The 15,051-nt window shown below is 41.1% G+C and overlaps 1 protein-coding gene across 2 annotated transcripts; it reads right to left on the reverse strand.

Moving 5' to 3' along the window:
* Positions 1-3,953: 3,953 nt before the first annotated feature.
* On the reverse strand, positions 3,954-13,321 carry zgc:123258 (uncharacterized protein LOC641502 homolog). 2 transcript variants are annotated; one of them, XM_068738329.1, is made up of 17 exons: positions 13,174-13,321; positions 12,293-12,403; positions 11,799-11,981; positions 11,563-11,652; positions 11,099-11,232; positions 10,795-10,949; positions 10,599-10,695; positions 10,285-10,386; positions 9,918-9,999; positions 9,595-9,669; positions 8,855-8,911; positions 8,477-8,530; positions 8,036-8,135; positions 7,662-7,742; positions 7,183-7,343; positions 5,738-5,771; positions 3,954-5,059 (listed from the first exon to the last, which is right to left on the reverse strand). In XM_068738329.1, the coding sequence occupies exons 1-17, from the start codon at positions 13,225-13,227 to the stop codon at positions 5,019-5,021; spliced, it is 1,611 nt and encodes a 536-aa protein (XP_068594430.1). In that variant the 5' UTR covers positions 13,228-13,321; the 3' UTR covers positions 3,954-5,018. The 2 variants fall into 2 exon arrangements, with proteins under 2 accessions (XP_068594430.1, XP_068594438.1); XM_068738337.1 differs by lacking the exon at positions 5,738-5,771.
* Positions 13,322-15,051: the final 1,730 nt, after the last annotated feature.

The following is a 15,051-nucleotide window of genomic DNA, read 5'->3' on the forward strand; positions in this document are numbered from 1 at the left end:
GATAAGACCTGGCTTTGTAAGAGCTATTACCCGATGTGTGCAGTCAAAGATGAGACAACTAACAGATCGAACCAAATTAACACACCAATTTACTTGTGTTTTTACGAGTGTACTGGTTGCTATGTGACACAAATGTTCCTCTTTTTGCAACAGAAACTGAAAATATAGCTTCAGATTAACCAGGAGAAAAATACAGGTGTCCAGGTGTCTTACACGTTTAATATGAACTATCTGAATACAGATATTTTCTCTTACAATAACAGCAGCACAACTATATAGCTAAATATGTGTCCCTCTTAGAGTCAAACACAATCAATGCTCACTTTATTAAGAAATTACAGACAATTTACAACCCTTTCCACATTTAAGTATTACTCAGAGATGTAGGTCTATCGAGAAATGTTCAATGGGCTAAACGAGTTTGTTGTGAACTTCATATTATTTTCCTAGTCAGCTTTACCCAATGAGTAAAGTCGTTTGAGTCACGAGACCAAAGTGTGACACTCTCCAGTTCTCACCATGAACCTCTAGGTCAAAGCTCCAAAATGCTTTCTGAACAGCATGCTACCGTACCGCTGCAAGTCTTACCTCCAAGCTGCTGTATAACCCATTAAAGTAAAGCATGCGATGGCTGTTCCTCGTAATATCTAATGTTAATGTGTTTGAGCAAACAATCCCACTGGTCAAACCAGTCGAAAGGAAGGAGATCCCAGCACAGGGACAGTGTTGAGCTGCTCCTATTGAACTGCAACGCTTAATAAGAAAGCGGGACTACCCTCTAATAAACATTCGTATCTTACCTTGCACATATTATTTACTAGAATACGTAAGAAGCATGTGCAAGATGCACGACAGTTGCATGCTCCACCAGCAGCAGCTCTGAAAAGAGAAGGAAGTGCTCTATCCAAGAAGAGAACAAACTGAGACTGTGACCAATTTCTTGAAAGCAGTCCAGGGACAATGGAAAAACTTTAGCAGTCATTTTTAAGCACGCTCGTGCGCATGGTGTAAATGATTAGAGCACAAGATAACAGTGCCCAGAGAGACACACACGCAGTCTCTGCACAAACACACACACACGCACACACTTGTAGTGCTGGAGGTCAAAAAAGTAATGAAATTAAGGGAACGTTCCAACACCTCCCAGAGGGCTAAAGTTCCACTTAATATCCATTCCTACTGTCCGCTGTGACAGACAATAATGCTCTATAAAAGGTTGGTACCGGTAATATGAATTCCATCACGAGGACAAGCCCATATGAACCAGCATCGGTTTATCAGAGTGTTATCAGAGTGCAGCAGCACAGGAGCATGCCTGATCCCGGGGTAAGCCGGGGCATGTGACCAGCTCAAGGCAGCACTTTAACAGCAAAAAGGAGAATTACAGCGTCTGATCCTGGAGCAGATTTACCTTTCCAGTTGTGAGTTAGAAATACAGTTATTCTTGAATGATCAATCTAAAAAACACAGCAATGCAATGCAAAACTTTGGGGCAGGTTTTCATAACCATGGAGCCTTATCATGATCAAACTACCATGGGGCAATTATTCTGAGATGAAGTGACATAAGGGGGCAACTAAGCAGCCCCGTCAGAGTTTGCAGTGCCGTTTTATTTCGCTTATTACTTTTAATGCTCTATGTTTATATTTCTTCGGCAGTAGGCGGCCACTTTAAGAATTAAGAAGTACCGACTGATGACAGTTACGGGTCGTCCAGTGATCAGTACATCAGCGGTTCGAATCCCAGCTCTGACTGTCGGCGTGTCCTTGGGCAAGACACTGAACCCCAAATTGCCACTGGAGTGTGAATGTACGTGTGAATGGGTGAATGTGAATGGGTGAATGCGAGGCCTCATGTGAAGCGCTTTGAGCACAGCAAAGGTGGAAAAAGAGCTTTTTCAATGCAGTCCATTTAAATATTTATATTTTTACATTGCCATGCATTCATTTGAACTTCCTAAAGCCAGACCCCCCCCCCCCCCCCCCCCCCCCCACCTTGTCTGATATCCTATATACAAAAACACGACATAAAACTACATCTATCGTGATAGTCGCTTTATCCCTGTGGCTCATCTACATCGGAGTAGTAACTGCGTTATTACGTGCAGTTACCCAACAAGACAAGCGTGGTGGGACCCGACTAACAGCTGGAGCCGCCAGCCACCGGCCCTTCTCTACCTGAGCTCATCCGTCTGCAAGACCCGAGAACGAGACGAGGACCTCGGTGCTCCTCGCGATAGAGGAGAATTACCGGTAACACCCTGGAGTCGGAGGCAGCTCTCAGTCTGCCACGAGTGGACGTGGAAAAGGCAAGGTCTGAGATAATGAATGCTCTATTCCAACAGCGGCTTAGTTAAAACGCACTTGGCAGCCATTCGGGGTGGCATTGACTTGTTACCGGTGGTGACCGTGCGCCTTGCCCGACATCTGAGACAGCACGGCAGGAACGCGTCTTAAACAAGTCCCCGCTGCTGTTTAATCACCGGGGGCGGATGGCGTGTCCGTGTCCGTGTCCGTGTCGTCTCATGTCAGGGAACGCTGCTCACATCAGCTAGTTAGCTTAGCCTCAGGCAGAGTATCTCTAGCCTTAGAGCTAGCTAGCTAATGCTACGCCCGTGTTTCACTTCTTCCTCGCAGAGAGAGAGCGGCCGGTGTAAACAAGTCGACGTTATAACCGGGTCACGACCGCTCTCAGAGAACAGAGAAGAACGCTCCCGGGATCTCGACAGGGTGTTTGACAGAAGCATGGATGGCTGCGGGGGGGTGGTGGGGGGGCGACCTGCCACTCAGCCCCCTGATCACTCACGACGAACCTCAAAGAAGACTCCAAAACAAACGGGGAACCGGCGAGCAGCCCCCGTTACCGGGCACGTACCATCCTCTTCACCGTTGAGACTCAGGAAGAGACGCGTCGTGGCTCTTATCCATCGACCGGCGGCGCTCTCGTTTCGCCTGGGAGGGAAAGCCCGGTCGCCGCTGGAGAGATCCGCTTGGGCTGCAGCTCCAGCGGAAGGTTGCGTTTTCATAATTGTGCGACTCCAGACTGACGCTGCGTGACGAGCCGGCTGAGTCAGCCCGGCAGCCGGCCACGTGACCCCGGGGCGGGGCCAGCCTCCGCACGAGCGCGTTAATCACCTCCGAATAAACACAAATAAATAAATACTGCGGGGGTCGTAGAGGGATGCGTAATTATCATGTTATGACCAATGATGACTCGGTTTAAAAAAAGAAAACTCGTTTACAGAACACAATGAAATCAAGCAGAGGCATAACTATGGTGACAAATGTTTATCCCAGTTGTAGTTTGAAAAAAGTAATCTAGTCCAACTACACAATAAAGCTGTGTACAAAAACGCGATTTTCCTGTCTACTAACAGTTGCTGAGAAAAACAAGTTCAGTTCAATGCAGCAAGTAAAAATGTTTAAATTACGGGCCTTATACCGGCTGTTTCATAAAATCTATTGAAGTATAATTTGGGGATTAAAAAAATTAATTATGCCTGTCTGTCATGTTTTTTATGAGCAATCTCGTTCAGTTTGAAATGTAAGAACACAATTTCCAATTATCCAGGTCTATGTTAGTGAAACATCTTACCGTATATCAACTAGCAGTTCAGTCGCTTTCAACAAATAATAGAAAATTGCCGCAGCATCTCTCAAAATGTCAGAGCATCTCATTGAGATACGGAGGCTTTAAAGGGGCAACAGCTAAAAGAAAAACGACAAATCAAAAATATAAAGATCATAATTCTGGTGTTTGAGTTTTACATTGGATTGAGGTGATATTGGCCTGCTCCTCTTCAAACTGGCAACAGTTTCATCAAAACATTCAACAGAAATCTTGCTTCTGAGCCTATAAAGGACAAAGTCAATACCAAGACAATATTTCTAATTTTACGGATGTCTTCAGGCGATCTTGATATCCGTTTCAGGCCAACAACATCGCTCATTGAAAACCATGTGTCAAATGACTTTATTCTCTTGGCTTATATACATAAAGTCTCCATATAAATTTATCAACCATATGAATCATCTACAAGAAGATCGTGTTCATTGAATAATCCCTGTGGAAGTTTCAACGAGAACATTAAATAAAAATGTATATATGTAAGGCAATGAAAGAAACCACAGCACACAGATTACACACAAAACCAAAAGTTATCAAAAATGTATCCATCTTGTGGCTGCCAGTAACTAAAAGCTATTCTCTACCCCAACCCTCATCAAAGAGCCATTGATCATATTTTAAAGTGCACAAATTCTTTTCTTTGTATACAATTAGCAAAAAAGGCAAACAATGCTACAGGTTTCTTCGCACAAACGTAATTCTTTCAGGCACTAAATAAGCCTTCAAATCACTTAAAACCTCTTTGTTCCACCAACACGACCTTCTCAGTTTTATAATAGAACCCAACTACAACTTCTTGAACTCAAGATTGGCAGACCCATTACATAGGTTCATTTTCTTTGAAATTAATATTAAAATATAAACTAGAAGCTTCCAAGGGAATAGTTAATGCATGCCCGATGCTTGGAGCGTATCTCAGTACTAATATTACCAGTACTAAGAAAGTATTTGCAGTATGACAGCTGTAGAAGCACTAATAGTAGACAGGCAATAAAGAAGAGAGAAATCAAAGGTGGAGTGAAATAATGAAAATGAAAAATAGATGGCATTGAAAATGGCTCAACTAAACAGACATTAAAAAAAAATGTGGAGCAAGAAACAGATTTTTGTATCAAGTAGAATGGGGAAAATTAGCACAATAAGGGGAATATTTTGAAAAGTATAAAAAGGTAGAAACTTTACGACACTACGCATGGAGGAGTAAAAAAGGCCCCAAAAAATCGCAAGGAAGACAAAGAAAAATGCAGAACAGAATATTAGTGTGGATACCACAGCAATCACACTAACAAGATACATAATGGCAGATAAACTGTTTGATCATGTGCATGGAACATCAGGCACACATTAAAAAAAACAAGCATCCAGCAGATGGGTTCTCTCTCAACACTGAGTCAGCATTTGGCCCCTTCTATGGAGTAGTCAATTCTTCCCTCTAAAAGAAAAAGAAGAAAAAGCATGTTCACAATTGTAATTTGTGTGTTTTGGTTGAACAAATACTAATGGTGGGCAAAGAGAGCCTTGCTATGTCTACTGCATATACAACTGCAAACAAGAGGCATTTTCCACATACATAAAAAACAACAACACAGATAAAATCCTTTCATGCCACACCTTTCACACGAACACTCCAAGCAACAACAGGCAACGTGATAACACAAACATGTTGGTGCGGCATAAAGGATGGAATGACTCGACTTGCCCCTACTGGATGGAAAAGGTGGAATGGAGAATGGCAAAATACTGCAGTAAATAAAAGGGATGAAATCAATGCCATTCCAGGGCCATGGCTTAACACAAGTGCACGCTGAAAAGTTTTTCTTGACACTCAAAAGGTTTTTTCCCTCAATTAACTAGAGACACCTAGTGGTGACTTAATGTAAAACACGCTAAAGCCAAAACAGTCCCCCAAGATTTTTGTATTTTAAAACTTACACCTGGTGTGTCCTTGAATATCACATTGACCCTGGAAATCAGGGGTTAAAATGTCAAAAGGAGGAAAGCGGGGAGGGGGGGGGGGTGATGCTAGGTTAGGGCACTGCAGTAAGCAACAATGGAAAATGTGGCAAGAGAGACGATGCATGGGGAGGGTCTAGGTTGGGAGGAAGCACACCTGTCAGCAAAGGTTCCCTGGACGAGTCCAAAACCTGGTGAAGATGAAGCTACGTCAGAATTACATTTCTTCCCTTCTTTTTCATCTCTAACTTTCACACAAGCATGTTTACAGATCAAGCAACGTAGAACCTGGCTGAGACAACCTACGGATGAAATTTGCTTTTGATTTCATCGAAAAACTGTCCACCTCAAGATTACTGCAGATCATTTTCTAGGTGATACTACAGAGATGAGACAATGTCATAAGTTACAGGTTGTCTTTCATTAAGCTATGCCAGTTAGCAATGCAAATGTAAAAAATTATTTTAAAAAAATGCCAGCATCCAGTACAATGTGTTCAAAATGTGAAATTGCACGACATGCAGCTCTAATTAAGTGAATTTCACAGGTTTAACGCGAGTGGATATCTGTGTTGGAGGAAATTCAGCCAGGGATTGGCTGGAAAAAAAGGAAGCTCTTAAAGAGCGGGTCTGAAAACGGACAAAGGTAGTATGCTTCTGTAGCAAACCGCTCCTCATAAAAACCCATGAGGATGGTTGCCTGACCGAAGAAGTTCTTCTGCAATCTTTAGTTCATGGCTGCAGAGTCATATAATGTGACTGCTTTTAAATTCCATTTATGTTTAAGTGAAATGCAAGTGTACTAATACTATAATGTTTTTCTTTGAAGTGATGTTAGGCTTGAAACACTACTTATTATCTCTAAAATTATGATTGGAGATTTTATTTCACACTGCTAAGGACCAAGCGGTAATGCAGTAAAAGATAGTAGGACCTACAAATTATGGGTTTAAACAGTCACAACCGAGTTCAAATCCTTTCCCCAGTCAGCTGAAGGAACAGGGAAAGATGTCTGGAACAGGCGTGTTTAGCAGGAGAGTGCATATCCCACACATCACGGCTACAGTCCTCTGGGAATCAGTGCTGGTACAACTCTAGATGTAGCTCTGAGCTCCCTCACTCTCTCTCGCAGTTCCTGGCAGTTCTTTCGACTAAAAACGGCAGAAAACATAATGCGTGGACTAGCAAAAAATTACAGTAAATGTTTTTACTATTCTGCAGACAAATTAAAATGTGCAAGGACAAGCCAAAGTAACAGCAGGGATTCCGCGGAGACAAATAAAGCAGAAAATCCTTGGGGATGACTAGAAAACGGATATTTGCTGAAGAGGTAAGCGGCATTTTTATTATGTTAAACACAGGCAGCTCAGCACTAAAGCACAGAAGCCTTATTGTTAGTAAATACTCAGAAATATCCTCATAGTGACTCGGCAAAATCTCAACTTGTGCACGACGCTTTACTAGTGCTGTGTTGACTCTGGTTTGGGAATTAATGATAAACACAAACATGTAACTGCAGTTGTTACAGAGATATACCGCATCCTGTTTGGCAGCTTTGAGGAGGTCCGCCGGATACTGCCATTTTTCCATCTGGTCCTCTCACCTCGTACGTGGTTCCTGCCCAGAACTGCCGTAATTCTCCTCTACACTTGGCCAACACAGCAGAGGTTATGAGGGTGAAGGGCACAAGGTAGAGAAGGGCAGGCTGGCCCAGCCCAGACAGCAGCATCACAGCAAACGTGACCATCAGTCCCAGGAAGTAAGCTACAAGCAATGCACAGAGAGAAATGGTGATTTTTGAAGAGCCATTTGTGGAAGTTTTAAAAATATTAAAGATTAATAAAAAACAATATTCTCATGACCCACAAATAATACCAAATGTTTCTGCATTAATGGCCAATGAAAAATTATGAAAAATAGTCTATACAAAATGGAAGCTCAGCCTGACAGGTGTGCAGCAAGAAGCACCAGAGCTTTATGGAAACAGGACATTTATGAAAGAAAAGTTATAAAAATCTGATGTTCCTGTTATGAAGTGATTCTAGACAAGATATCAAGTCTACAAGTTTAGCTGAGAGGTACCTATGCAACAGCTGACAAAGTAGATCTTCTTGCTGCTATTGATCCAAACATCAAACCTGCTGCAGTAAGCCACCAGGAGACCTGATGCAAAGAAGACGCAGGAGGAAAAGTGATTTACTACACTGCAAACGCTTTTCATGATGCATTCTTGTTCCGGTTCTCTTTATTTGGTTAATGAGTGACTCAAGCAAAAAGGAAAGCAGCACAATTTTAAAGGACATAGTGACAAGTAGATATTATTCCTTTTACAATTCCAGAATTATATAAATCTTTATCCATTTGAACATTTTTAAATTGATCAGGGATCAATTTAGCTAAACCACCACTGGTATATTTACCAGTGGTGGTTTAGCTAAACAGTGACTCAACCTCACCTGGAACAATGATGTCTCCGTAACCTAGGATGGAGAACTGCATCCCACACAGGTTCTGCGCTAAAGCCGAAAACCGTGGCACACGCATCACCACTGGCAGCTGAGGGAATACACAGCAGTCTTTCAAGAACTTGAGCACAGAGATTTGCTGAATACACGAGTGTCTGCTTGGTGCCATTTTCAATAAAAAAAACTAAACATCCAAACAGATCCGCTCTGCTACAGGAGGACTTCAGAGAGCAACAGCTTAACATGCCTAACTGAATTCTCTGGGAAACACTAGCTGCAGAGCAAAGAAGCATTATAATCGTGACAAATGTTTACCTATCATCTACACAGGTGGAATTCTGCTCAAGAAACTGCATCGGGCCCCCAACCCTTGCCTCGTATCAAGATGTAGTGTTAAGAGAAGGAGTGAATGGGCAACAAGTCAAGGCTTACTTTTTCAGAGGGAGCCTGGGGTTCGGCAGGTATGACCACCAAATTACCTTGAGTCTACGACAGAGCCCACAAACCCCAGCACACAGTTAGTCTGTTGTTTGTTTAGTCACAGAACATTGTTTCAGTCTTTTATGTCTTGACAAAGACAACACATGAAATTCAACAATAATGTAAAATGTCCGAGTAGATTTAAAGAAATATTCTAAATAGTTGTGTTTCTCAAATATAAAAGCACGAAAACTTTCTATCATATTTTTAGCAAGTATAAGAAAGAAACTCCCTAGAAAGGTATTTTTCCAGGCATCCAAAATCTTAAACTTAACAGAGATGATTGGGTGGACTTCCCATCAAGGCAGGAAGCAATCCAAGTGCACCTACCTGCTCTGTAGACGCATCTGGGCCAAGGGCAACCTGTACCATAATGCTAACGCCGTTCTGTTGATAAGAGATGAGATCTTTGTTTCAAAAGCAGCTTAATGGCAGTCATGATCCACGGTCTAAATTGTGATTGTTTTATCAGATTGGAAAAAGCCAAACTTGGTAAAAAGCCATTGGCAAAATGCTGCATTCCTTTTTTTGTACGAATGTTTTGTTAGCCACGTTGCTAGATATGGCTAACAGCTGTTTGTATACAACACGAAATACCAGGAAGAGCAATGTGAATTGTGTGTAGAGCGAGTGTTGAAGTGATAATGGGGCTGCGTCACCCGACTGGTTTATCCACATAGTCTGGCTGTACAAGTAATTCCTTCTTTTTTTGCCTTTGATATTGCCTTTGATATTGATGACAATAAAAAAATGGCCAGATTACCCACCCTTAATGTTCATCAATATTATGTTACTCTTCGGATTGGAAATCCACTACAATATCAGAGGTGAAAAAAAAGGTCCCTTGTTCTTTATTCAGCGTCTGTGTGCGACCACATATGGTCTACAAATCAATCACAAATTCTGAAATGTATTACATGGTTCTAAAAACGACAGCATTCCAGTGAAGTTTCTTGAAACTCTGGTGCAACAAATGGTTCAACATAAAAGCAGGAAATATTAAATTCAAAAGCAAGTAAGTATGCAGCCCCCCCCCCAGGAGTAAATAATCCTAATAAATATTCTCCTACTTTTGTGAAGAAAGGAGTGATGAAAACAAAGAAGACGTCATACACAAGCAGGAGGCTCAGCAGAATCACGCAAATCTGTAAAATAAAGGGGAAAAAACCAGAACTGACACATCAAAAAATAAAATATACATTTTAATATTGTTGAATCAGAACTAGAGTAATTGCCAATAACAAATGTGCAGAAGTCTTGATTCAAAAACGAGAGTTTCAACACACATTTAAATTAATATGACGAATTATATTCTACCTGGTGGTATAGCGGATAAGCCACAGATTAAGCAAAAACAGAATGATGAGACGAGACAGGGTCTGTTCAGAGGTACCTTGAAGTTGGACAGTGAAATCGTCTTCATGAAGTTGAGGCAGAAAGCAAAGCCAAGAATGTCCTGCAAGATCCAGATCCATCTGCAAGTGTACAAGGAGATCTCTCATTTATTTTATGTTTAAAATTAACTTAGGATAATACAGTGACAGCAAGAAAAGTCGTACAATCATATTTCTTCACAAGTTACATCAGGAAGCTGCGATGCTGAATTTAACTTTGCAATGTCTAAGCCACAGCTGCAGATATGTGTTTAATAAGCTCTTAATTTAATGAGCAAGCACTTCCCTCTGTGGCAGCCAAGACACTAAGTGTGAGAGTAAAAACAAAAACAAAAAGTCTGATGTGCCGGAGCGATCTCACAGTACCGGTCTTCATTCCTGTAGACTCCCCACACCGCAGCAATGCTAACGCACACAGCCGCCAGTATGAGCGACCTCACGGAGAAGGTCCAATTTCGGATGGAGAAGCTGAATGTAGGCAAAGACAACGATGACAACTTATTCATATATAACTTATGAGTAGCATTCATATACAGTATATATAGTATGTGAAACCAAGAGGAGTAAAACATTCATGCAGTAAGATGTTGATCTCGCAGCTGGCTTGAACCCGCTCTATTGGTATGTACTGGAATGCTAACGTTATGCTTGTGTCATTGATGAATGAATGACGCTCATACCTCAAAGTGCCACAACCAATTTTGTCCATGACTGCATCGGCGCAGTTGTACAACGCAGAAGCAGAAGCCAGGCAGAATATAACAATAATGATGTAAACTGGGAGGGAAGAAAAAGGCACATTTTCAACAAAACATAGGTCTACTTAGTGCTTCAGAGTAAAAATATGAACTTTTTTGAGTCCCCCCCCCCCCCTACCAAGGATGTTGTAGAAAAAGTACATGAGGACGAGCATGCCACACATCAGTCCAACAAAGAAAACCACTTTCATAGGGGAGTACAGGAACAGCTCTCCACTGTCAGGCTTGTTCTCTCCCAGTCCTCCACTTTCTGCAGCACTCATCAACCTGTCTCTGCAACAATAAAACAGAAAAGACAACAATAGATTCACTTCGTTTGGGCAACAATTGGCACTGGCACTCGATACAATACGTTCCTGTAATATCTGTCTTAGTTTGACTTTAAAATGTTCTAATAAGCTTGGACAGGTGCAAAATCTCACCTCTCACATGCCCCACTCCAGAGGCCGCCTAAGACAACCGTGACGATGGCTATCATTAGCATCACTGCAATACTCGGATCAATCCTTGAATAAGGTGGAGCATAAAGTTGGACCTGCATATCTTCGGCAAACAACTGGGAACACAAAGATTCACATTTATTAAGAAAACGTCCATTCTGATTGACCTTCTTTTGTCAAATCGACCTTCTCGAATAGGACGGCTGAACAGAAACAGAAACGGCATCGTTAGAACTCGTGAAGAGAAAACCCTGACAGTGATCAAAAACACCTAAAAATGTAAACAAAAGGAAATTGAAGGGAACAACTATAAAAGCATGTACAAAATTCCACGTCCCGCAGCTTTTGAGGGGATGTGGATTTAACCATTCCCTGTTCAGTACGGACGGGCATTGGTAACTCCATCGTCCCCTTCGGCATGGACATAGAAATAAAGGCCGTCTTACCTGCTGCGCACCCAGGAGGTCCCTGTACCTCATTAGAGCCAGAGGAATCGTTACCTTTGCATAATCTGACTCATTGGCTGATGGAGTGATCTGAAGAGCCAAGCAAACAACATTTCTGTTCGTATAAATGAAACTCAACTGGAGCAGCCTCTCTCTGGTGGGGCTCATTATGCACAGCGTGCTGTCAGAAGAGACACAGTGCTTCACAATAGTACAGATTGTTGGGGATGTCCTACCAATGTTTCGTTGTTGGCAATGAGCAATGTTGTAGCACCAAGGCCCTGTGCAACAAGAGCTTTCTGGCTGGAATTACATTCCCCACTCAGAACTACCACGGCTTTGCCCTCGACTACATCTGGGCTGACCCCCGAGCTGTTGCACAACGTAGTGGAGGTCAGATTCACCAATGGATATTGCAACTGTAAAAGTAAAGACAATGGCAAATAGCACATGATTTCCCACAATGATGGGTGCTACAATAAACGCATCCAAGTTTATTACTCCTTACTGTAAACACTTCCTGTTACTGCAGTGATCTGAGCGGTAACCCAGGTCAGGACAATCAGGTTGTAAATAGTCAGACTTTGACAGGTAATGTAATCATGGACTATTTCTACAAAAATATAAATCCAGACACACAACAGACTTGAGTTTTAAGAATTATTTTCCTGTCCTGCTGCAAATATGATGTTACAATGGAGGAGCAGCTACAAGGATTTAGAAAACTTACAGCAGCATCAAGCGTTTCTGACAGTGGGGTCCAAGACTGATTGTAGACGATACAGTAGTCTTTATTTCTAGCTCCACTGGAAATGTGCAAGATCGCCTCTTGGCAGTTTATCTGTTGGGAAAGAACAGATAAAAGTTCTTAATTCTTAAAAGTTCTCCAAAATCTTACGAAACAAACCCACATCTATCATACTGTGAATTTAAATCACACACAGAAAGGTGTTGTACTTCTCACAGTTCAACGCCACACACATTTTGAATGATCAAACGAAAGCTGCAAACCACTGATATTGAAACTGAATATATATATTATTGGTTTTTGAGACTTCATATTATTATTATTATCATTATCTACTGTTTGGACTCATGTGAAACTATAAATTGTATTCGACCAGCATTTAGGGTACATTGTTTGATATAAATGCTTTAACTTCATTTTCAAATCCACGCTTAAACACTGTCAAAAAATAAAAACAAAAGTGAAATCCACACTGAGACCTGAGTAAAAAGCCACCTCGCTGTTAACGCTAGCAGCGTTTACTTCCTTGTTCGTGACGTTTAGATGACTAATCAATCAAACTCGCGTTTCTGCATAAGGTAGATATATTAGATTTAGGGGTCCGATGCGTTACAGTGTTTGGTAATTGTCATCGACATTACCGGTAATTTCGAACATATTTTAGGACAAAATAAGTTTACTAGCTTCTACCTCACTAGCTGAACGTAGCATAACAAAGGGCGGCTACCAGCATTCTTAATGCTGCTCGTTGTCGGCCCTTGTTTCGCTGTGCATTTGTTTACGCGTGTTTTCTACGTATAATGCCAGCGTGAAGAATAGCAAGCTTCCGCTATCAGGCCTGCTAAAGCCCCTTTTCGACTTACCTGCGACACCAGGAAAACGAGCGACAGAGTGACGATCCTAACAGCCTTCCCCATTCTGATAACATAAGCTTTTTCGCAGAGTCCGCTGACATCAACATGAATTGACTTCTATACGGCGGAGACTCGACGTTTTCCGAATGTGTCCCGTCCTCTTTGCTTCGATTAGCTGGTCAGTGGTTGGCTCGTTACTTCCTGTATTGGCTCGTGACGCGCCACGCGGAACGCTGACGTAATGGTTTTTGTTTCCGCTCTCACCAACTCACTGAACTGGTCATTAATGCATTATAATAAATCATAAATAAATAATAATAATAATAATAATAAATCATATCACTGGGTGGAAATGAGAAATTACAAACCACACAGGAAAATTATGATGATGTTTTCTGGGTTTTCAACAGTAGCTTTTTTTTTTAAGTGTGACGTCAGCATTTTCTCTATTCTCTTATTTTACTCTACTTGAATTCCACATAATCGACATTCATGCTGAATTAATTTTATGTCTCGGAAGTGTGAAAGGCAGCCAATTGAAAACACGCAAACAATTGAAAAAGAAAAAATAAAGCAAACATGATTTACCTTTTTTTCATAGAATTACTCTTTTTATATATACTATACAGGTATAAACAATAAGTAGGCAGCAATGGAACACAATACTGCATCTGTTGTCTGCTTACAGTATGGGATAATTTTCCCTTATTTTTCCCCTGAAAACACAACCTGTGTTAAAGTTCTTCCGATTATTTCTGAATTATTCCCAAAACTTTGTCAGTGAAGCATATATATATATATATATATATATATATACTGTATATACATATTCGGTCTGGGACAAGATCTGGCCAGAACAAAACTTCACTGACAGAAATTTCTGTTCAAACCTTGACTTCTGTGTTCTTGTTCTGTGTGCTGGTACATTATTTTGTTGAAAAATGGCCTTGTATGTTTTATTTCTACTAGATATCTTGTTAGGTCTAGAATGCACTCTTTAGTCACAATGTGGCCACACACAGAGATGAAAGATAAGCCTAATGTTTTGTCACCATAGGTCACACTCTGGGACTGCAATGCTAAATAGCGGTTTAAACCTAAACACAGATTATGATCTCATCAATTCCCTCACTTCTGACCCTTTGTCCTTTTAGCTGTGCTTGAGTTTTATGTATGAGGCACCTCATTCATGTAGTAATGTATACCCAAAGGTAAGGATGCATTCTTCTTGTTAATAGTGATCTACTTTTGTTATCAGATCCTGATTTTTTTTTTTGTTTTTTTAATTAATCAGTTTTAAATAGCAACCTTTTTCACAGACAAGTTAAAAAAACAAACATTTTATTTCTCAACGATAGATGGATGATTTGCACAAGTGTAGATCATTTTATTTATTACTGGTGGAACTGTAGGGTTTTCTCAGGAGACATTGTTTGGCTCAGAGTTTTTATATGTTTGTGATGTGCTGGGCTAAATGTAGCGCATTATCTACTAAAGTAACCTCACTGACAAGAATCTATGTTGATATCTGTCCAATATTAAGCAGCAGTAATTTATGTCTGCACGCAGCTTGATTTGAATATTACCAATGTACATTTTATGGCAACACTGTGTAATGACAACATATCTTCTTTACTGGCAGAGAAAGCATGAAAAGCTCAAACTAACCATATGCCATTGGATTTTCAAGCGTACAGAGACTCTTTCTGGCTCGACCCTGCAGCGCCAGCAGCCTGAAAACATGAGATACACACGCCAGCTGCTGCCTCATGCAACCCTGGCCTGAGTATTCAACTGATGCTTTAAATGTGACACTTTCAAATCTGCTGTTTCATTCAATCTAATCAAATCACTCTACATGGCCCCTGTAAATTTAAAGTGAACAAT

Source organism: Brachionichthys hirsutus, chromosome 1, assembly GCF_040956055.1.
Source record: "Brachionichthys hirsutus isolate HB-005 chromosome 1, CSIRO-AGI_Bhir_v1, whole genome shotgun sequence".
Lineage (NCBI taxonomy): Eukaryota > Metazoa > Chordata > Actinopteri > Lophiiformes > Brachionichthyidae > Brachionichthys > Brachionichthys hirsutus.

Excerpts from the sequence above, each read along its gene's own strand:
- zgc:123258 (XM_068738329.1), bottom strand. The coding sequence starts at position 13,227 with ATGGGGAAGGCTGTTAGGATCGTCACTCTGTCGCTCGTTTTCCTGGTG. Across the intron at positions 11,982-12,292 it reads CAGAAACGCTTGATGCTGCT|TTGCAATATCCATTGGTGAA; the intron begins GTAAGTTTTCTA and ends TTACTTTTACAG. Across the intron at positions 5,060-5,737 it reads CAGGGAACCTTTGCTGACAG|AGGGAAGAATTGACTACTCC; the intron begins GTGTGCTTCCTC and ends TTTTTCTTTTAG.